This window comes from Gorilla gorilla, chromosome 16, assembly GCF_029281585.2.
Source record: "Gorilla gorilla gorilla isolate KB3781 chromosome 16, NHGRI_mGorGor1-v2.1_pri, whole genome shotgun sequence".
Classification (NCBI taxonomy): Eukaryota; Metazoa; Chordata; class Mammalia; order Primates; family Hominidae; genus Gorilla; species Gorilla gorilla.
Window position 1 is genome coordinate 44210346 of NC_073240.2, and position 23343 is coordinate 44233688.

The 23343-nt window shown below is 43.3% G+C and overlaps 2 protein-coding genes across 11 annotated transcripts in view; one reads left to right on the forward strand and one right to left on the reverse strand.

Moving 5' to 3' along the window:
* TUBGCP4 (tubulin gamma complex component 4) overlaps positions 1-11636 on the forward strand; it is a 39948-nt gene extending 28312 nt beyond the window's left edge. For 2 of the 4 annotated variants that reach the window (XM_055363544.2, XM_055363545.2), the window contains exons 14-18: positions 1453-1630; positions 3567-3701; positions 5534-5650; positions 6265-6404; positions 7069-11636. In XM_055363544.2, the coding sequence (XP_055219519.1) occupies positions 1453-1630; positions 3567-3701; positions 5534-5650; positions 6265-6404; positions 7069-7081 (583 nt within the window). In that variant the 3' untranslated portion in view covers positions 7082-11636. The remainder of the gene's footprint in view (positions 1-1452; positions 1631-3566; positions 3702-5533; positions 5651-6264; positions 6405-7068) is intronic. The other 2 variants (XM_055363546.2, XM_055363547.2) reach the window with 1 other exon arrangement.
* TP53BP1 (tumor protein p53 binding protein 1) overlaps positions 9076-23343 on the reverse strand; it is a 102955-nt gene continuing 88687 nt past the window's right edge. For 5 of the 7 annotated variants that reach the window (XM_031002288.3, XM_063698512.1, XM_031002287.3 and 2 more), the window contains 9 exons: positions 22871-23020; positions 22152-22582; positions 18090-18281; positions 17457-17672; positions 14988-15203; positions 11513-11607; positions 10762-10961; positions 9808-9953; positions 9076-9432 (listed from right to left, as the gene is read on the reverse strand). In XM_031002288.3, the coding sequence (XP_030858148.2) occupies positions 9245-9432; positions 9808-9953; positions 10762-10961; positions 11513-11607; positions 14988-15203; positions 17457-17672; positions 18090-18281; positions 22152-22582; positions 22871-23020 (1834 nt within the window). In that variant the 3' untranslated portion in view covers positions 9076-9244. The other 2 variants (XR_008672049.2, XM_063698513.1) reach the window with 2 other exon arrangements.

The following is a 23343-nucleotide window of genomic DNA, read 5'->3' on the forward strand; positions in this document are numbered from 1 at the left end:
GCTCCCAGAATCCTATAGGCCCACAGTCCGCTTACCTCCGAACTTGATATGTTCTCAACACCCTTGAAGAAATCAAGTTTAGAAGTATTTTTTCATTTTCATTATAAAAATTTCTAAATATAAACAAAAGTATAGACCATAACAAAATCCTGTGTCCTCATTATTCACCTTCAGTAACCAGCAACATTATACTACTTTTATCTGTCCCTCCCCCACTTTTTTGCTAGAGCTGTATAAAGCAAATCACAGTCATTTCATTCTGCCAATAAACAATTGAAAAAGGCATATTTCAACAGAACTACAAGGCCATTATTACATCCCGTAAAATTAACAGTAGTCCCTTATAATCCCTTATAATATCCAGTCTACATTGAAATTTCTCCAGTTATCTAAAAATTATCTTTATGTTTGGGTTTGTTCAAATCAGTTTCCAAGCAAGGTCTATCATTTCATTATGTTTGTTCCTTTAGAAATAGATAATTTTAAAAACCAAACAGAATGGGACTGTCTTCTGCAAGCCTGCCTACAAACAGGTAAATAAATCCGATTCTACCAGGAATCAGCTGTTCTTCCCGTGTATCTTTTAAGTATGGAGTCTCAGCATTAAGCAGTTAGCACCTGAACTTGCAGGGAGGCAGGAGCGGGAGTCTGTCTCAGAGGGAAGCTGTTTTACTTGCTTTCGGCTCTCAGCGACAGAGAATCAGATTCATCATAATCCTTGATTCATAACACACTTTTTTTTTTGAGACAGGGTCTTGCTCTGTTGCCCAGGCAGCACACTGCAGCCTTGAACCCTGGGTTCAAGCAATCTTCCTGCCTCAACCTCCCAAGTAGCTGGGACTATAGGTGGGCACCACCACACCTGGCTAATTTTTTTAATTTTTAGTAGAGATGGCATCTCACTATGTTGCTCAGGCTGGTCTTGAACCCCTGAGCTTAAGTAATTCTCCTGCCTTGGCCTCCCAAAGTGCCGGGATTACAGGCATGAGCCAACACACCTGGCCTGCTTTAAGAATTATAGGAAAGGCTATATGTAATCTTTTGTGATTTACCTTTTTCATTCAAAAATCATGTTTTTGAATATGAGAAGCAACACGAGTCAACCATTCAAAAAGGCATATTTCAACAGAACTATAATGCCATTATCACAGCCAGTAAAATTAACAGTAGTCCCTTATAATCTAATATCCAGTCCACATTGAAATTTCCCAAGTTATCTAAAAAATGCAGAGATGGGGTCTCATCTTGTTGTATAGCTGGAGTTCATTCGACTGCTATATAATATTCCATTGTATAAATAAATTATAATTTATTTGTCTACATCTCTAGTCACTCTTTCCTTACTGCCTGTTTGTGAGAGGAGTGGGTGGCACAAAGTCCTAGAGTCTGTCATGTGGGGGAAGTTCAGGGGATGAAATTTTTGTCTTGAATATCCTGTTATTTCTGTCCTAGGTACAATGTTGTTTTTAAGTACTTACTGAGCGTGCGCCGGGTGCAAGCTGAGCTGCAGCACTGCTGGGCCCTACAAATGCAGCGCAAGCACCTCAAGTCCAACCAGACTGATGCAATCAAGTGGCGCCTAAGAAATCACATGGCATTTTTGGTGGATAATCTTCAGTACTATCTCCAGGTCTGTGCGAAGAGATGAGTAGAAGGAAGGGGTACGGAAAAACGTCTAGGAGGTTGGCAGGGAGTATTGAATAGGGACTACAAGTTTGTATTTGATAAAATGGTGGGGTTTGGGAAAATTCAGGAGTTATATCACCAAGCATGTTTCTTAAAATAAAAAAAGCATTTTATTTTATTTTATTATTTTTTAGAGACAGGGTCTTTCTCTGTTTCCCAGGCTGGAATGCAGTGGTACAGTCATAGCTCACTGAAGCCTCAAGCTCCTGGACTCAGGTGATCCCCCTGCCTCAGCCTCTCAAGTAGCTGTGACTACAGATACATGCCACCACACCCAGCTGGTTTGTTTTTATTTTTTGTAGAGATGGATTCTCACTTTGTTGCCCAGGCTGGTCTCAAACTCCTGGCTTCAGCCAGGTGTCATGGGTCACGTCTGTAATCTCAGCACTTTGGGAGGCTGAGGTGGGTGGATCACTTGAGGTCAGGAGTTTGAGACCAGCCTGGCCAGCATGGTGAAACACCATCTCTACTAAAAATACAAAAAAAATTAGCCGAGCATGGTGGTGCCTGCCTGTAGTCCCAGCTACCTGGGAGGCTGAGGCAGGAGAATCGCTTGAACCTGGGAGGTGGAGGTTGCAGTGAGCCAAGATCATGCCATTGCACTCCAGCCTGGACAACAGAGTGAGACTCCGTCTCCAAAAAAAAAAAAAAAAAAAAAAAAAAACTCCAGGCTTCACATGATCCTCCTGCCTTTGCCTCCCAAAGTGCTGGGATTATAGGCGTGAACCGCTGCCACACCAGCCTCTTAAAGGCATTTTAAAGAATCCTCATCAACAATCTATTATTTATTGTTGACTTGCCCCTTATTTTTATTGTTTGCTGTAACTTCTGGAATCCTATAGGTGACCAAGTCAGTCATTAGAGGGAATGTGGCCATGAGTGGATTAGGATGGGGCAGGGGAGGCTGGGCGCAGTGGTTCACACCTGTAATCCCAGCACTTTGGGAGGCTGAGCCAAACAGATCACCTGAGGTCAGGAGTTCCAGACCAACCTGGCCAACATAGTGAAACCCCCTCTCTACTAAAAATACAAAAATCAGCCATGCGTGGTAGCGGGCACCTGTAATCCTAGCTACTCAGGAGGCTTCATCAAATCAATTCTACCCGAGACTTTGAAAGCATCCGATTGGCTCATGACCACTTCCTGAGCAATTTGCTGGCTCAATCCTTTATCCTATTGAAACCTGTAAGTAAGGCTCATTGGTTTCCTCAGACTGCTTCTAGCACTGACCATTCCCTTAGGCACTTTTGAGTTGACAGGATACGAAACCATCATTAAGCAATTATTCAAGTCCATTTTAAAACATTTTTTAAGAATGTATAAAGCGGCGGGGCATGGTGGCTCATGCCTGTAATCCCAGCACTTTGGGAGGCCGAGGTGGGCGGATCACAAGGTCAGGAGTTCCAGACCAGCCTGGCCAACATGGTGAAACCCCGTCTCTACTAAAAATACAGGAAAATAAAAAAAAAAAATAGGTGTGGTGGCTCGTGCCTGTAATCCCAGCTACTTGGGAGGCCTGAGGCAGGAGAATTGCTTGAACCCTGGGATGTGGAAGTTGCAGTGAGCCAGGATCGCACCACTGCACTCCAGCCTGGGTGGCAGAGCAAGACTCCGTCTCAAAAAAAAAAAAAAAAAAAGAAAAGGATGGGGCAGGGGAGAGTGGTCAGCCAGGACGTTGGAGGGAGGGGTTTCAGAATTATGCAAATAACTTCCTACAAGGCTGGGCAATATAAGGGTGTCTTTGGTCAGCCTTAATGTGACTTGGTTAGAAGGAAGATGAGTGGGAGGCAAAGCATTTTCATTTCAATCTGTCAGGCATCTTAATGTCTTCGAGTGCTTAGAATATGCAAAGTGCTAAAATTTTTTGTAATGTCTATCAGGTAGATGTGTTGGAGTCTCAGTTCTCCCAGCTGCTTCATCAAATCAATTCTACCCGAGACTTTGAAAGCATCCGATTGGCTCATGACCACTTCCTGAGCAATCTGCTGGCTCAATCCTTTATCCTATTGAAACCTGTAAGTAAGGCTCATTGGTTTCCTCAGACTGCTTCTAGCACTGACCATTCCCTTAGGCACTTTTGAGTTGACAGGATACGAAACCATCATTAAGCAATTATTCAAGTCCATTTTAAAACATTTTTTAAGAATGTATAAAGCCGCGGGGCATGGTGGCTCATGCCTGTAATCCCAGCACTTTGGGAGGCCGAGGTGGGCGGATCACAAGGTCAGGAGTTCAAGACCAGCCTGGCCAACATGATGAAACCCCGTCTCTACAAAAAATACAGAAAAAAAAAAAAAAAATAGGTGTGGTGGCTCGCGCCTGTAATCCCAGCTACTTGGGAGGCCTGAGGCAGGAGAATTGCTTGGACCCAGGAGGCAGAGGTTGCAGTGAGCCAAGATCATTCCACTGCACTCCAGCCTGGACAACAGAGCAAGATTCTGTCTTGGGGGAGCAGATAAAAAAAAAAGAATGCGTAAAGCAAAACTAAAAAGGCATGTTAAACGGGACCTAAGATGTCTTTGAATTTCTGAAATACAGGGTGTGGTAAGCAGCTACAGATGAAAGAATTATGTGCTTAAACCCTCAGGAGTTAAAGAAACTCAAAATTCTTGCTGACAATACAGAAAAACCAATGAAAAGCATATAGAGTTCACCTTCTTAGAAATCTTTTGGACCAGGATGGATCAGTCATTTGAAAGTTCTTTTCATAGACAACTAGAATAGTGTTTCTCTCTCGATCTATGTATGTGTTTCTGTAAGTACATATATGTCTCCTTCGTGGCAGTTATTTTCAACTTTGGCTGCACATTGGAATCATCGGGACTCTTTAAAAAAATCTAGGTGACAGAGCACTTAAATTAGAATCCCTGTAATAGTGGGACCCAGGTACTAATTTTTTTTAAAGCTCACAAGCTAGTTCCAATTCCAGGATAAAGAACAGGAAGATTGAAATGATCTCTGGTAGTTTCTAATGGAACGGTTATGCCTCCTCTCTGACATGAGCTGGTTGTTATTCCTCAGTGTGCTACAGCACAGCTGTTACAGACTTTTAAAAAATGTTCTGGTGTTTAGGGCTATTTCTGCTGTACCAGGAAGAGTAAGATATATATTAATAGATGCCACTCCAGAGGGCTGGTTGAAAACAGCCAAGAACTACTGTGATGGGTAGATGCTGTCCTTATGTGGCATAGATGTATCCATAGGGAAAAGCAGAATATCAGAGCAGGTCATCATCATTAAATATTTATTGAGTGCTTACTGTATGCAAGGCACTGGGGATACAAAGAGGTATAATTCATGGCTCTGCCCTTAAGGAGCTCACAATCTAGTTGGAAAAACAAGACATATATATATATACATACAAAAATCAGTAACAACACAGAGGCCTGAACAATTGCCAAGTGGACAACAGTACAGATAATAAAGAAGCAAGAAACGAGGGTTCACTAAAGGCTATAGTGGGGAAGGGAGTGCTTCACTGAGAGAGTGGGACTTGAACTGGTATTAAAAACGAGAGCATCCCGGGCAAAGGGAACAACACTCACAGCTCAGAGGCAGGAAGACACTCTGCGGGTCTAAGAAATGAAGAGTTAAATGTGGCTAGAATGGAGGTTTGGTGCAGGGCTGAGAGAGTAATACTCGCTTAGCCAGGAAAGGATGCATTTGTTTTACACATTTTGTACGTCTGAGGGGCTGGCAGGCCTTGCAAGTGGCAGTGTCTATCCTCTCAGATTTGGGAGGTCAGCTGTTAATTAGATCAGCTATTAATTAGACTGTTCTCCCAAAACTTTAACTTCATGGATGTACCTTCCTTCCTTTCCTAATGCCAACTCTGTTTCCCGGGTAGGTGTTTCACTGCCTGAATGAAATCCTAGATCTCTGTCACAGTTTTTGTTCGCTGGTCAGTCAGAACCTAGGCCCACTGGATGAGCGTGGAGCCGCCCAGCTGAGCATTCTCGTGAAGGTGCGTCTGCCTGGAAGTATGCAGCATTGCCGAAAGGACAGAGGTGGTTTTGCCAATGGAGAATTCATGATCTTTCCTCTGAGTCAGTAAAGCATTTCCTCAATACACACACGTACAGAGATAAGATACAAAGATAAAAATGTTGCTATCAGTTGATTTTGAAGCAGGTAATTACTGTGCCACCTCACAGTGCTCAAAAATAGTTCAGTCCTGAATAGTTTATTCAGCCCATCAAATAAGCATTGGGTTGTTCTAACTTCCTCACATCCTACCGCCTCCTTACTTCCTTGAACTAACCCCCATCTCACTGAGATAATTATCTGCTTGTAATCAAAACGGGTTCTCCCCAACCCCAGTACTTGACAAAATACATTAACTGGAAACCAGCTACTAAATTCCTACTGATGAAAGAGTGCTTTCATAGGAAGTCATGCATGTATGGATTTGGTGCAAGTCATTTTAGGAACTAATAGAAATAGGAATGTGGGAAGGCCAGGTGGTTCTGTAGAATTTTGAACAAGGCTTTTCCAAGAAACTCCTCCCTCCGCCCCCATCCTCCATATGGAGAGTTGGTGAGCTGAAGTGGAATGACAGCTGAGTCCTTCTCTCTGCAGGGCTTTAGCCGCCAGTCTTCACTCCTGTTCAAGATTCTCTCCAGTGTTCGGAATCATCAGATCAACTCAGATTTGGCTCAACTACTGTTACGACTAGATTATAACAAATACTATACCCAGGCTGGTGGAACTCTGGGCAGGTAGGAGCAACCCTTGGGTAACTCAGTAGACTTTTTAAGGTGGCTTTTTAATGAGTTGTAGAATTCTAGAACTGGAAGAAGACTTTAGCCATCATACAGTCCAAATACCCTCATTTTATAAGTAAGGCTTAGAGATAGAGGTGTGACCATCTTTAATAATTTTAATGAAGGTTATTTTCTAGTAGAAGTCATCATCATCATAAAATACTAAAAAACCTGACAGTGAGATAGGTGTTAAGTCCTTTGCTAGGTTATGTATTGCTATGCTGGGAGGCAGTGTGCCTTCCACTCCCAATTCTGATATGAACTAGCTGTGCAGCCATGGGCACCCCGCCTTGCTGGTCCCTAGCTTCCGCATCTGTGAAAGGAGGGGACCACCCCTTCTAACTAACTCTAAACTTTAAAAAAAACTGATACCGAGATTCAGTGGTAGCTGGCTTCCCAGAGGTCTGTCATTCCCATTCAGAAAATCACTTTATTGTCCTTTCTCTCTAAAATGTCTGCAAGCAGATTTTTTTCTAAGCTATTGTAGCAGAAGAGTCAAAAGAAACTCTTCAGTTTTAAGATGACATTATTTAGATCACAGGTTGTCCTGATTCATATTTCTTTGAAGGTAGTCTTGGGAAAGCATGATACTTAATAAGGCTCTTTTTCTCTTTTGTAGTTTCGGGATGTGAAAATTTCTGGCTCATAAATTGAAATAACAGCCATGTTCCCAAGGTTGTAACAGAAGATTCAAAACATCCCATTCTAGCCACACACAAATATCTGCGGCTTAGTGATAGGACTCTACCTTTTCTCCTAGAAGCAGTTACTAAACATCCAGGAGTACAACTCCTTCCCATCATTCCCATGTGGAAGGGTCTGTCCCATCAAGGAGAACATGTGGCATCTCTGATCCTTTACATTGAGAACATTTGTTGGATATGTTCATTTATTCAATAGTCATTTATTGAGCACCTACTACGTACCTTGGTACTGTTCAAGCTGTGGGAGATACAGCGGTAAACAAACAATATAGAGCAGAAAGTTAAATATTTTATGGTTCATATGTGAAAAAGTAATTATGTTTATAAATAGACTAACTGCTGGACGTTACCACCAAGTAAGAAAGCAACAGGTAAGATAGGCTTTCTCTCTCCCTATACCAAGTAATTTATACCTACACAGATTGGGCAATTCTAGCTAATGAAAATATACTTAAAGTATTTCTTAGGCCAGGCATGGTGGCTCACACCTGTAATCCCAGCACTTTGGGAGGCCAAGGCGGGATCACCTGAAGTCAGGAGTTTGAGACCAGCCTGACCAACATGATGAAACCCCGACTCTACTAAAAATACAAAAATTAGCCAGGTGTGGTGGCATGTGCCTGTAATCCCAGCTACTCAGGAGGCTGAGACAGGAGAATTGCTTGAACCTGGGAGGCAGACGTTGCAGTGAGCTGAGATCGTGCCATTGCATTCCGGCCTGGGCAACAAGAGTGAAATTCCGTCTCAAAAAAAAAAAAAAAAAAAAAAGTATTATTCTCCAAGAAAAAGGTCCTTAAGAAAAAATTGAGATCAAGTTGTTAGATTTTTAAATACTGAAGATTGCAGGCCCAATTACCCATCTTACACAAACCATAGGGGTTGAAGTTATCTTAATATGGCCCAGCCATCACTGGTAATCAATATTCATATCATCAGTGTAAGTAAAAAGAAATATTCACTGAACAACGCCCTCCAAACTGAAAAAGAATGCAGTGTTCTGGCATCAGGTTATAGTCACTGCATCTGGTTTTCATCACTACATCTTCTACACACACTGGGAAGCTCTGACAACCTTATTCCCTGCTATTATCAACTAAAGATCACCCTTTTCCACTGCTGTCTCTAGAGCAGGAGCTGGCAAACTATGGCCTGCTGTCTGTTTTTGTAAATACAGTTTTACTGAAACACAGCCATGCCCATTTGTTTACTCATTGTCTATGGTTGCTTTCATGCCCTCACAGCAAAGGCGAGTAGTTGTGATGGATCAAATGGCCCACAAAGCTTGAAATATTTACTCTTTGACCCTTTACAGAAAAAAAACTTGTTGACCCCTGCTTTAGAGAATGAGAAGCCATGCAGGGATCAGTGATGCCAGAGGAAGGGAAGGAACTGCTTCCAGCCATTGTGACAATAATAATAATAATATTGGGTCTTTGACTAGAACGTGTAACATTTCCAGGTGTTCTCACTTGTGCTTCCCATGTTTATCTTACAGAAGGTCATTCCATCAAGCTTATGGTCACTGTCCCTTCATGGCAGTTGGTCCTTTCGTTCTCCCTTTAGCGCTAAGAGTGGGGGAGTACCCACAGGTGAGCTGTGATCTCAGCTCAGAGAGAGAGCATGAGGTCTTTTTTAACTGTCAGGAAACAGAGCTGTGCCCAATTCCACTCAACTTTTGGCACAACTGTTAATCTGGGCCTTCACCTACCTTAAACTGAGTTTCTGCAAGCATAGCATTTTAGACACCCTGGAATAACCTTTTGGGAATGATGCCACAGAATAAAGTTCACTCGTAACTTTTCAATTTCCTTGGCCAGCTGTCCTCCGTAAGTGAATAAGCCTGTTGAAAGACTCAGAGAAAGTACTATGTCTTGTCATTTGTTCTGAGATTAAGCTCAAAGAAACAGATGAAGAAATCCCAGTTACTACAACCAAAGAGATTCAACATTTATTTTATCATAAAAGTTCAGCAAATAAAACTATATACAAGATCCATGCAAGGAATCCAGTTACACACAAGACACATTTAAAACCTGGTTAAAACACAATCTCCACGATAGCAGGGAATAAAACCAGTAAGACCAAGTATCTTTAGTGAGAAACATAATCGTGTTTATATTTTGGATGCTGCTTGAATCCAATTCTCTCCCCAACAATGAGGCACTGGATCACCCACTCTTGTGACACCACAGGCAGCTGCAATGCTTCAGCACACTTCAGCACCGAGGCTGGGCATGAGGGGTCCGTCACCACCACATCAAATACCCCTAAAGCAATATCTGCAAGGAGCAAGGGAAAGTGAAGAAGGAAAGGACACTCAACTTAGCCCTCCATTAGAAAGAGAGATTTGATTCTAACCAATACATCCCACTCTGCACAAACCAAAGCCCTATTATGTCAAACACACTGCTACTGATCATGACCAAAGGCAGAGTTATAATCACTATGTGCTGACCTTGTAGAAATATTTAACAAATATACGTCCAGTGCTTCACTTATGTTGACTCACCTCTTGAAGGTGGTACTTTTCTTCTCTAAGAAACATGGATACGGTCAACCTATTAGGCCTGAGCCTTGGACTACAAGGCCTAACAAACACCTACAGGTCTAAGGAGATCCCTGGAACAAAGACACACACACACTCTTTCAGGTACCTTTGTTATGGGCACTTGAATGGTGCTGCTTCACAGAGGCTGCACCACCAGTCATGAGGATCTCAGACCAGAGCTCCAGGAAGTTCTGCTGTTGGTCTGATACCAAGAGTACCTTCAGATTCTGGAAAGGATTTTCACGGGGTTGCCTATGAAGGAGACAGGAAAGGACCTTAGCATGACAAGTAATATCCAACAAACTGCCTTTCTGCAAAGGGACTCATGTACATCTGAATGCTTTCAAAAATAAGTGCCCCATCAGACATAGTGTCTCAAGCCTGTAATCCCAGCACTTTGGGAGGCTGTCGTGGTTGGATCTCTTGGGCCTGGGAGTTCGAGACCAGCCTGGGCAATGTGGTGAGACCCCATCTCTACAAAAGACAACAAAAAAATTAGCTGGGTATGGTGGCGAGTGCCTGTAGTCCCAGCAGCTTGGGAGGCTGAGGTAGGGGGATCACTTCAGCCTGGAAGGTTGAGGCTGCAGTAAGTCGTCACTGTGCCACTGTACTCCAGCCTAGGTGACAGAGCAAGACTTCATCTCAAAAAACTAAGCCCTATATTAGGGTCCCCCTTCTCTTCCTTCTTTCTATGAATGATCTGTATTCCTTGCATTCCTGGCTTTCTAATTTCCATGTTTGTTCTGGGGCTGAGAATAATCCAAATCATGCTCCTGAACCTATATATTTTTAATGCTTGCTTAAAACTTAGTTCTCTAACTTTACAGGTTGAGAATATTGAACCTATATACAAATCTTCACACATTTGCAAAAGGTTCCTAGTCAATGTAACCTATGGAAATAAACTAGATAAACTCCTGAAGTCATTTCAAACCCACTCAAATTTATCCCACAGACATTCCAATTTCTAGAAAGCTTTACTCTCTCACCTAGATTCTCTTCCCTCCAAAGCTTGCTGTCTTCCTGCCTATACAATTCTGGATGGGCTTCAAATACTTACCAGTCCAGAATTCTCTGCTCCTCAAGGCTGTACCCAGCTGGCAACAGATAATTACGGTAGTTCTGGAGCTGGTTGGCATGGCAACTATCATGGACCCAGACATGAGACACACAAGGAATCCCACTGGCAAGGCACAGGAAGTACTTCCGGGTTCGACAATGCTGATCCGCAATTAGAAGACACTGGTAAGCTGTGTTACACTGGAAGAAAAGAAGCAGAGCCAATGGGTTTGGTGACTTCTGTGGAAAGCTCCTAAGCAGCAGCCATAATGAGCCATGAAGAGCAGATGTGAAGACTCCCAACTACTAACCCAAAATGTGATTTAGTCTATCCTGCCCAAGGCCACTCTTCTCACTGGAAGGCCCAAGTAATTTCCACAGATGTTCTCTCTGCCTCACCTGCAGCATACTGAGGACCTAAATCCTCAACGGACAACCAAGACCTATGAACTCAGCCTTTCAGGCTAAAAATCAGCAACCCTAATAGGGGTTTCTACTACTAAACATAAATATCAATCTTCTTTTGTCCCAGCAACAGAACCATAGCCATTAACTAACCCAAGGTCCTACCTTCTCTTCCCTATACACAACAAAAATTCTATTTCATGCAAAAACGTTTTGGCAGTTTCTCAGTTCCTGAAATCTCTGGCTACTTTATCCAGGTTCCCCAACCCCTCCCAGGCCTCTTCTCAACACAGCAAGTTGGCTCTTATCATTGCCACTATATTAGGTTACACAAAGAAACTCCTCACCTGGGCTTCATTGAAATCTTCAAGGATATAGCCAGCTCCTGCTCGAAGCTGGGATTCTGTATACTGCTTGTTGAAAGGAGGAATTTCCAAAAATTCTATATTAAAAAAAAAACCAAGATAATAATTACTGAGTGGTTTTCTTATTTGCTACCTTATGCCTCCTTCTTACTGCCCCCTTTTCCACTCCCCGGCTATCCACAACAGTGTGTCCCCAAAGACAGGCCAAGGGCTTCCCCATGGGTCAGAAAGAGATCTGTCTTGAGGCCTTTAAAATGCTGCCAAAAGAAGGGACAAGAGTAGGAGGGAATGGGAAGATGAGGACTGGAGGTAGGTCCTAGACCTAAAAACATCAAAGGTTCCTGCACCGGACTGTTGATAGGGATGGGAACACAATCATTTCCCACAGTGACATATTCCAACTTGAATAACCCTTACCATCAGGAAGTTCCCTTTGTGTCTATCCTAAATCTTTCCTGTTGAAAACTAAACCCCATTTCCTCTAGTTCTGCCTTCTGTGGAGATGAATAGCTGATGAACACTTTATAAGTTATATATGAAGGGTTTATTATAAACCACTGCATCAGCCTTTTTACCCCCTTGTACACTAAAACTTTAATAAACCCGAATGCTCAATGAAATATGGTTTTAAAATTTTAACTGATTAAGTGAAGGTTAGAAAATCCTGTTTCAACCTTTTTATTGAAAACTATCTACCTTTGATGATCTTGAAGTACCTCAGGACACTGAACACCAATGACTGCTCTATAGTCTTGAGGGTGAAGTAGAAGATATGAGAGATGAGGCTGAAGCTGTAATGACCCTAGGCAATTAGAAATTGCTTCTTTTGACCAAATATCTAATTTGAGCTTGTTTTCTTGTCATCTGCTCCTCTCATATATAAATAACACATTAAAAAAAAAAGAAAAGAAAAGCAAGACATTAGAGATTTTAGTTAATTAGGAGTTTTGGGAAATTAAGTTCTAATTAACTGAAATTTTTATCACAAATTTTAAAACCGAACCCAATCCAGTGCATAAGGTTCAATGCCGGTACCACTCCCCTTCCCCTTCACACCCATAGTAAAACTTAGAGCAGATCCCTTGTGACGGCTCCCCCTTCAGTGCCCTCGTTGTCTGCTGGAGCAGCTCAGGCACTGCTGAGGCCTCAGGTCAGGGGTCTCCATCTCCACTTAGTTCTGACTGGCCAACCTATTCACTTTTACTGCTCTTTTCTTGATTCAGCATTCTCCACATTCTTCTCAAATTGAAATCCCAAAACAGAAACTCTAAATGGTTATAAGAAACTCAGAATACAGCAGGACTATTTCTCAGCTTTGTCATAGCACCCTTTTGCTATCTCAATATAGCATGTCACAATCTTCAGCACCAAGATTCTACTGCTGAGTCACTGCCGACACCCCTTACAGTCCTGTATTTTTCTCAAGACTTCTACTTTATGTCTGCTTAATCCAGGACTGGTCTATTTAGATTTTAATCCCTAATTATATTTCCTTAATTTGTCTAATGAAGTATTACCCTGTCTAGGCAGTGTGTTTCTCTAATTTTTCTCAAATAGTCTGGGTTCCAATTTCTTCATTTTTGAGGTATGAGTGCCCTGCCCAGCCAGATGCTAAAATGAATAGGTTGTTAATCGTGCCATCTAAATCAAGTCATGAAGGTACTAAATAAACCCAACTCCAGGGTCAATCCCTGTGTCTGAAGGATCTCTGATGGTGTGCCACCCAACAAGATTAGGTACCAAACTTATTAATAAATGTATCTCATAAGATGAATTTAAATATTTTACTGAGCTCCTGTTGTAATCTGGTGTCTAAGAATTCCTATTTATCTGTAACATCTACCAAACAGTTTCTTAAAAACTATAATTCTGCAGAGGATTGTTTTAGTATTAGATGTCTTCCGCCTTCTTGAGATTGAGAAACCCCCAAGCATTCTCATACACTGAAAATATCAAGGATTCTGGTACTGTTGGGCTGTGCCCAAGGATGAAGGCACCAACATAAAGACACATTCACCATAACCACACTGTCTATCAGAAACCTGGAGATCCCTTCAAAAACACTGTCCAAATGCCTCATTTTATTTTTATGAGTAGAGTTTTATTACATCTCACGCAGGCACATGGATTTTAATGAAACTGGACAGCCTGCATCTCATACCAGTCAGCTTTCTTGACTATGCTGAACCAAGCAACAAACGAAACATCTATAGAGCTGCCTTGTGAAGTCCTGGTTTCGAGTCCAGCAATATTGTAAAAGGGGGAAAAAAAAACCCATGACCATGACCACTGTTTTAATGCCATGACACACCTCTATGCAGAATCCTCAAAAGACTCCCAATTTTCCTGTCCAGGAAACTCTTCAAATACCTTATTCCCACTGTGCCTATCTGATTGTTTGACAAGCTAGGTGTTGCAAACACTGGACCTTGAAATCCCACCACACCACATCTACTCACTCCCACAGCCCAACTCTCCCAAACCAAAGCCTGCCCCTGATCATCCCTTCCATGTCCTTGTATATATCTACACATGGCTGCAGTCGGTGAGATATAGTTTTGGTTAATTAGGAAAGAGTCATCCACACACCTGAAATGCCAACCCTCACAGATGTCCAGTGGTGCAAATTATGACAACCATGTTGCCTAATTCAATTCCCTCTTACAAGACAACATTAGTCAGAACTCTAACTTGTATAACATCATTCCATCTGGACCTTTAGCCTTTACAGACACATTCAGATACTGCTGTCAGTCACATTTACAGTGTATACATTTATAACTGCTCATTCCCTCTCCTAGATCACACGTTTTTCAGACCTCTCCCCACTGCAGCCTTCCTTCAAAAACTAACAGACAACACAGAAATAAATGCAATGTACAGATTTAATTTAAGGTTAAAGAGAGGTGTAAGAGTTGAAAAGGCCTAGAAGCTGTTTCTTTGCAATCACCCTGAGGAACCAGGCACCCCGCAGTCCCAGTCTTAGACCTCAGGAGAATGAACCTTACCCTCCACATGGGTTTGCTCTAGCAGATGCCCACAGAACACAAATGGGGAAGATGGCAGGGCATTCAGACCTGATTGACTTGGATGGTTGCAGTAGGCTAAAATGACAGAGCTCTAGTCACAGGTTTGTCATTATTGTGGACAAAAAAAAAAAACAATTATTTAACCTTTAACCTCTCCAAACTTGTTTCCTCATCCATAAAATAGATAAGATCTATCTCCCATCTGCCTCACAGGATTGTTTTCAGGAACCACTCACTGAGAGGAATTTTGTGAAAACAGTCTAGAAACTGTTAAAAAGCAGGATACAGAGTAATTTCTGTGACCAAGATCCCAGTTGCTACTTGCCTTGCCTCCTCTACATACAACAGGGGGACCACCAGCTCATAAGTGACTGGAAAAGAAAGAAGTGCCTATGTGTCAGAGCTCCCAGGGCTTCCTAACGCCTTACCCTCCTCTTCTTCACTGCTTCCTGTAGGACCATCTGGCAGTTTGGAGCGGCTGGCCAACTTGTCACTGGTTGTGGCCATGGTAAGGAGAAATGCATAGCCCAGAAACAAGGTCTTGTTGAGAGGCAAAGGCCCTCTCTGCTCTTCCAGGGTAGAGGGTTCACCTGTGTTGTCTCCACTCTCACAGGGGCTCACAAACTCTCCTGCCCCTACTGCACCTGGGAAGGACAGGGGCACAGTTACTAGAGGGATACACACCATTGCCTCAGCAAAAGCCTTAATACCAAAAGGCCCCAGCACCAAGCATGACCTGATGGGCAGGCACTGTCCTGATGAACTTATCTGAGCCAGAAACCAAAGACCATTCCAATGGCCAACCATCCTACATGGCCGACAGCCTAGGATAAAATTTACAACAAAGAGAAATTTACATATTTAAATTTTACAGTCATGATAATGTATACAGTGTTTTCATAAATGAAAATTAACCAAGTATTGTTTTCATATAGCCACACCAAATACTTCTGAGGTCATCTGAAGAAAGACGTGGTTCTAATACAAAGAAATAGTAGGTGAGAGTGAAAAATGTTTGCAAATCTTCAGCCCACTTTCTCTGTCCCGTGCTCTGATTTCCCCCAGGGTATGAGATATTTTGAAGCAGCCTTTGGAAAAAAAAAAAAAACCCAACACTTTTTTATTATCAAGAAATGCCCCTTATAGATAGATCCTCCCACCCCATCACTGACCGTCACCAGAATGGTGCAGAGAATACTTGGTAATAAAGTGTTTTTACACATAGATGGTGCCACATCAAAATAGCCTGCCTCAACTGAATTAGTTTTCAACACCTGGGTAAGTAAGTGAACCAGCCAGCCAGAACACCCATGCCAAGAGTGCCCCAATAAGTCCTTGAGAAAAAAAACAGATACCTGACCTGGAGAAGCTGAATCGTAGGTTCATTAGGAGGCTAAGATGACAGACAGGTCATGCATGCCTCCCTAAAATAAAACCAGGAGCAAGAAAACAGTCTCAGAGGCAATATGACGTTATATGAACGAGGCTGGAATTAGAAGTGAAGACCACCAAAGTTTGAATCCTGGCTTACTTTGTCATCTTGGGAAAGTTAGCCAACTTTTCTGTGCCTCAAAGTCTTCAACTGGAAAACTCATTCTAGCATCTATACTTCATAGGGATTGTATGTGAGGTATTATGTGTGAAGTACTGAGTGCTATGCCTCATACAGTAAATATTCAATGAACTATTGTTTTTAAATACCCTGAAACACAGCAGCAGTTGGGTAGATAAGGAGATGACACAATTCAAATACATAGGAAACAAAAGGAGCTCTGGTGCCAGGACAATGTAACAATCAATGGAGTTTCATCAGTTTGCTAGCCTGAGAAAGTTCCAAAAGGGAATAGACTGATTTTACCTCTGTAATCTCCTGAACCCATAGCAGCTGGGCCTGGGTCACAGTAGGGACTCAATGAACAACAGATGGAATGAACTCCTTTCTTAATTATTGAATGCTAGGGACTGGAAAGGGGTTGTTTCGGGGATAACGGGGAGAGGGAAGAGCACACTGAAATATGAATTTTTTTTTTTTTTTTTTTGATGGAGTCTCACTCTGTCACCCAGGATGGAGTGCCGTGGCGTGATCTCGGCTCACTGCAACCTCTGCCTCCCAGGTTCAAGTGATTCTACTGCCTCAGCCTCCGGAGAAGCTGGGACTACAGGCATGTGCCACCACTCATAGCTAATTTTTTTGTGTTTTTAGTAGAGATGGGGTTTTGCCAGGTTGGCCAGGCTGGTCTTGAATTCCTGACCTCAAGTGATCCCCCAGCCTCGGCCTCCCAAAGTGCTGGGACTACAGGTGTGAGCCACCATGCCCAGCCATGTTTCAATAGGAAGTCTGAGAAAGCTAGAGGGCCTAAGCACAAGAGAGAGGGGAGCAGAATTTCCAGGAAGAAGATGGTGCAGGCAAAGAGAAATTACACCTATTTTGAATCTGCTTACATTTCAATACTTCTCCTTTCCCTCCTAGAACCCACATAGTAGTCAAAGAATGGTGTGATCAAGTCCTGGCCCTTTTTTTTTTTCTGGAGACCAAGTTTCACTCTTGCTGCCCAGGCTGGAGTGCAATGGTGCAATTTCGGCTCACTGCAACCTCCGCCTTCCTGGGTTCAAGCGATTCTCCCACCTCAGCCTCCCCAGTAGCTGGGATTACAGGCGCCCGCCACCACACTCAGCTAATTCTGGCCTTGCTATCTACCCGCTCTAGAGTCTGTAGGGGATGGGGGAGGAGGGATACAGTGAGCTGTCTCTGAATATCACCTGTGGGCTTGGGCAGGACCCCAACTTTATAGCAGGACAGAAGGGCCGCTGCCACATATTAAGCTCCATTTTTCCAGCAGCTGACCCTGCATTCTGCCATGGTCTGAAGGAAGAATGAGGCAAAAAGGAGCACTTACCAGGTTTTACTGTGGCAGACTTGCGACCTCGCTTGGCAGGGGACCGTTCCTCTTCAGAAGTGATAAGTTTTCTTTTGCCTGAGAGAACTCCCATGGAGGCACGAGGACTTTCTGTGATCTTTCGGGTAGGGGTTGTGCTGCTGCTACTGGAGGCAGTAGGGGTGGCTGGGGAGCTGACGTTACTGCGCCGTTTCCGCTTCCCTTCCACCAAATTGTCTACGGCAGGATAAGCCAAACAGGTTGGTCAAACTCTATGGTATGAGGCCCTGAACTCCAAGAAACTGGGCAGACCCTGATTCAGATACCACAGTGTTCCTTCCCCCACTTCCCATGAGGCCAAGAAGCTTCTTTTTAAGGCCATATTTTTTATCTAGTCTTTGCCATGACTGAAATGTGTTTAGTCCCCTATAGAACTGAGGAGGCCAGAAAAACCCTAAGGACTTTCTGTTTGGTACTAAGAAGGAAACAGGTAAGGCAGTAGCTCTAGAAAATGACAGCTCATCACCATCTGAGAAGCCACACATAGGAATAATAAAAGTTAGGGAAACATTACTGACAGGTCCAGAATCTCCTCCTCCCACTGTAAGCAGAACAGGAGCCCAAAAGCAGCTGTTCAGGAAGCAAAAGTCTTACCTAAGCTGATATCTGCTGCCTTTGTAAGAGGTGTTACTGCCTCATAGGGGCCAAGCCCATACTGCTCTCTCAGTCTGTTTCCTTGCTCCAAGGACAGGATGACAGCCATTCGCTTATACCACTTTCTTTGGCCTTCTTTTTCAATGCTGTAGTACAGTTCCCCAGACTCCTTCCTATGTCCTTTCACCACTCCTGGGGGGCGGAAAGCATAAAAGAAGCTTGCTCCTTAGCTCCTTAGTCTTAGGCTCCTTAGCACCCTCTCACAAGGGCTCTGCAAAGCAGGCCTGAGTTAGGGAATTTAGAGATCCAACAGTGGACTGAAGTTAGGACTTAACAAAATTCCAGTTGTCAATCCCAAACAGTAACACTTAGGATATATGTAGCTACTACACTGGGATTAGGACAAGGAAAGTTTCTTGACAGAAGGTAGCCTTTAGTTATAAAATAAAGCTTCCCAAAGACAGCCATTATGGATTGCTGGTGGTTCAAATGATTTCCATGAAGTGAAATGGCATGTGGTTTCCTAACAATTCCATTATAACTTCTAAACATTTCCTTCTTGGTTCCCTGGGAGGCTGAGTAGTAAGTCTTGAGTTAAGCTGTAGGTGAAAAATGACATCATTCTAAGAGAGACAGCATGTGTGTGTTTTCTCTCTGTGTGTGTAGCAAAATTAGAGAGCAAAGAAAGGAAAAAACAGATCCTGCCTCTCCTACCTAATCTTCCTCTCTATTATCTACTTTCCTGCTCTGATTCAAAACCTGATAAGGCCTTTATGTTAGAAGGAACAAAATGTGGGATGTAAAAGGAAACTAAGCTATAATTCAGGAGACCTGAGCCTAGGCCTAATTCTGCTGCCACCAAGCTGTGTGATCTTGGGCAGGACCCATTACTAAGCCTGTGAAAAAGAACACTTCTTCCTATCAACGAATAAACAATTTACAACACACACACATACTATAGCTATAGATACACACCCCCCCCGCCCCCACACACATATACAATACAAAAACAAGGCATTACTATGAATATTTTTTCATTCCTATAAACAGAAGGGTCCAATTTCTTCTCACCCATTAGCCTATGCTTGAATGAAGAGCTAAAAGAAACCCAGAGCCTACCCCACCCAAGGAAAATAACACACAGAAAGCAAGCCTTGGTTCTCTATCTATCCTGTGGAATCACTCCCTTTTCCCTTACTTGTTCATCTCCTAGCTTAAATCTCTATCCCCAAACTAAGTCACAAAGACTCCCTCAAAAACACAAAGAAGCCCAAGGCCAACAATATACTTCACACTAATGAAGAGCTACTAGAACTAGAAGTAGTCTAGTGTTGACATGAGCAAACAGCCTCAAGAAATGGGACACAGAATCCCCACACCTTGATGCCACAGTTCACTCTTGTTACAGAACTCCGTCTTTAAAAGGCCAAATATGAACCCCTAAGAGTAGCTTTACACCTGAAAGAAGAACGAATGCATTTGATACATACAAACTATGAGTCACAATAAAAGACCCCAATCCATGTGCTACTCCCAACTGATCCCATATATAGCTAACAATGTTATCCAGAACTAGAAGGTGAAGTGACCCATTTAATAATGAACAAAGGGCAAACAACAATTACTCAGAGGATTCCAAATATAAGAGAAGCCTGGATGAACTCCAACAGAAAGCCATTTTTCCGGCCGGGAGCAGTGGCTCACTACTGCAATCCCAGCACTTTGGGAGGCTGAGGCGGGTGGGTGGCTTGAGGTCAGGAATTCAAGACCAGCCTGACCAAGATGGCAAAGCCCTGTCTCTACTAAAAATACAAAAATTAACCAGGTGTTGTGGCAGGCACCTGTAATCCCAGCTACTTGGGAGGCTGAGGCAAGAGAATCACTTGAACGCCAGAGGTGGAGGTTGCAGTGAGCCGAGATCGTGCCATTGCACTCCAGCCTGGGCGACAGAGCAAGGCTCTGTTTAAAAAAAAAAAATCCATTTTTTGGCTGGGCATGGTGGCTCACGTCTGTAATCCCAGCACTTTGGGAGGCTGAGGCAGGCAGATAAGTTGAGGTTGGGAGTTCGAGACCAGCCTGGCCAATGTGGCGAAACCCCGTCTCTACGAAAAACACACAAAAAAATTAGCCAGGTGTGGTGGTGCGTGCCTGTAAACCCAGCTACTCGGGAGGCTGAGGCACGAGAAACACTTGAACCCAGGAGGCAGAGGTTGCAGTGAGCCAAGATCACGCCACTCACTGCACTCTAGCCTAGGAGGCAGAGTGAAACTGTGTCTCAAAAAAAAAAAAAAAGATAGAAAGAAAGCCATTTTCCCCCGTTATATCCCAATCCATGTTCAAAAAGTCCTCAGAAAGATGTTTTTAAATGACAAACTCAACACAAATAGGTATCTTCAAATTATTTCCATAGAAAGGAGACAATATATTCAAAGAACTAGCACATGAAACAATAACAACAAGCATAACCACAAGCATAAACCTCTCACTATCACCAATATTACCTACTTCAAAAATAAAAAGGCACTGTTCTTCAAACCAGAGAGTAAGTGGTAGATGTGCAGTCATACACACACAGCACTAAAAACTTCTCCCTAAGCAAAAATATCTCAATATCACCTACTGGGTTCCAATCAAAGCAGGTAGCTAAGCTTTAAAAAAGAAGAGAGTATGGAAAGGTAAAAACACTAACTTTAGAGAAGGCCACCTGTCCCTCTCTTGCAGTGGCTCACGCCTGCAAACCCAGCATTTTGGGAGGCCAAGGCAGGTAGATCACCTGAGCTCAGGAGTTTGAGACCAGCCTGGCCAATATGGCGAAATGCCGTCTCCACTAAAAATACAAAAATTAGCCAGGTATGGTGGGGCACACCTGTAATCCTAGCTACTCAGGAGACTGAGGCAGGAGACTCACTTGTACCCGGAAGCTAGAGGTTGCAGTGAGCCTAGATTGCGCCACTGCACTCTAGCCTGGGAAATAGAGTGAGTGAGACTGTCTCAAAAAAAAGTGAAGAAACCTGGCAAATACAACCTTAACCAGTGATGAAGATTAACATCCTGCATCAGTGATGTCATGTGGATACATCACAAACCTTCCCAGGTCCTTATATGATAACATGAGAAGGGCATTTCACCTCTGTGGCATATTTTTTTTAAGAGACAGGGTCTCACTCTGTTTCCCAGGCTGGAGTGCAGTGTCATGATCATAGCTCACTGTGGACTCAAACTCCTGAGCTTAAGCAATCCACCTGCCTCATCGTCCTGAGTAGCTACGACAACAAGCATGTGCCCCCATGCCCAGCTAATTTATGTTCCTTTTTTTTTTTGGAGAGACAGGGTCTCACTATGTTTCAGGCTGGTCTCAAACTCCTGACCTCAAGTGATCCCCCCTGCTTTGGCCTCCCAAAGTGCTGGAATTACAGGCATGAGCTACCACACCCAGCCATCTATGTGGCATTATTTTTAAAATATCCCATAACTCCAGTCTAATGAGAAAATATTAGACAAATCCAAATGGAGGGACATTCCACAAAATACCTGACCAGGACTCCCCAAAACTGTCAAGGTCATGAAAAACAAAAGACTGAGAAATTGCCACAAATCAGAGCAGACCAAAGGGTATGTGATGACTAAATGCAATGTTGGATGCTGGAAGACAAAAAGGACATGATGGAAAAGCTAGTGAAATCCAAATAAAGTCTAAAGTTTTGTGAATAGTAATACACCAAGGTTGGATTTTTAGTTTTGACAAACGTCCCATACTAACACCACATGTCAACAATAGGGAAAGCCGAATGAGGGGTATACAGGAATTCTCTGTACTAGCAGTACTTTGTACTTCGCAAATTTTCTGTAAATCATCTAAAATATTCCAAAATAAGTTTATTCAAAAACAAATGAACAAACAGAAAAGTCAGTGGCAAGAGTAACCAATTTTGTAGGAATGAAATTCCTGACTTTAGAGACACTGGAAAAGTACCAAGTAATGTCTTGGTAACTACTAACATAACAGAGTATTATTGCCCCAAGGCACAAAAAAATCTCTACAAACTCTGCTTCTTTCATTACCTGCACTGAAATACTCATCCTCCGAGAGGGCCGTCACTTCAGTGTCCAGCGGGATGGGGTCACATAACAGAATGTCTTTGCCCAACACATCACATTCGTACCCATCATCAAAGAGCAATTTATACTTCCCAGCTCCGACATCTCGTGTGATTTTCCCAGAGTAAAAGTAGCCATTGGATGACCACTTGGCTACAACACGGAGCCCTACAAAGCTATTTCCTGGAGAGGAGGCATCTAAGCCATCAGAAGGGCCAGCAGCAGCCTGGAAAGGAATTTCTGGAGAGTCACTACGACGCAAAGCACCAGCACCCACATCTGTTCGTCTGGTGGAGTCTGGCACTCGGGGCACGACACGGCTGAAGGATTTATCATCTGGTGACAAGTTAGGTGAAATGTCCTCTATGCCCAAGGGGCCAGGCACAGCTGTTTCTCTAAAGAGAGATAAGGGATAGGAGAAGCCGGTGAGAACAAGAACACAGAAGTATATATCTACCAATTTTTCCACTCTTTGTCCATGGGTCTCCTCAGCCCATTCTTTGAAAACCCCATCACAGGCATAAGCCTGGTCTCTCTGTGGCCTCACTCTGATCCCTGCCCACTCCCCAGTCAGTATGGCCCCTCTTCTCCCTCCTGACACCCCACAAACTCTCTACTCCCCTCTCCTCCATTCCCTTGTTTTCTGAACAATAGACTAAGTATGTCTTACACTACCCAGGTACCTGGTTCCAGTGGTCCGAGAAGGTGGGCGGCCCCTTCGCCCGCGCCCACGAGGCGTGACTGGAGCCTTCCCTCCCTGTCTGATGCCAAGGCCTGCATCACCATCCTCCTCACACACTGGTGTCCCTGTCTGACTGACCCCTTTTCTAGGACTAGAGAATGAAGACAAGTTAGTCTGATAGCACCTGCTACTGAATCTTTTCTTCACAAAGTCTCCCCTTGGCCCTCAGACTACATGACAGGCCTACATGTGCTGAGCCTTTGGGGCAGCAGGAAGCTGGTTCACACACCCACCACCAAAATCTCATGCAGGGAGTGGGGAGCATGGGATAACAAGGACATTCTCCTTCATGTAAGTCTATTCCCTCTGACAAAGCTTCCTACTGCTGCTGCAAAAACAGCACACCCCATTTCTGCTATGCCTTCTCCTCTACTTTAGGCTCTGGACACCTGCAAAGAATAACAAAAAGCTAGG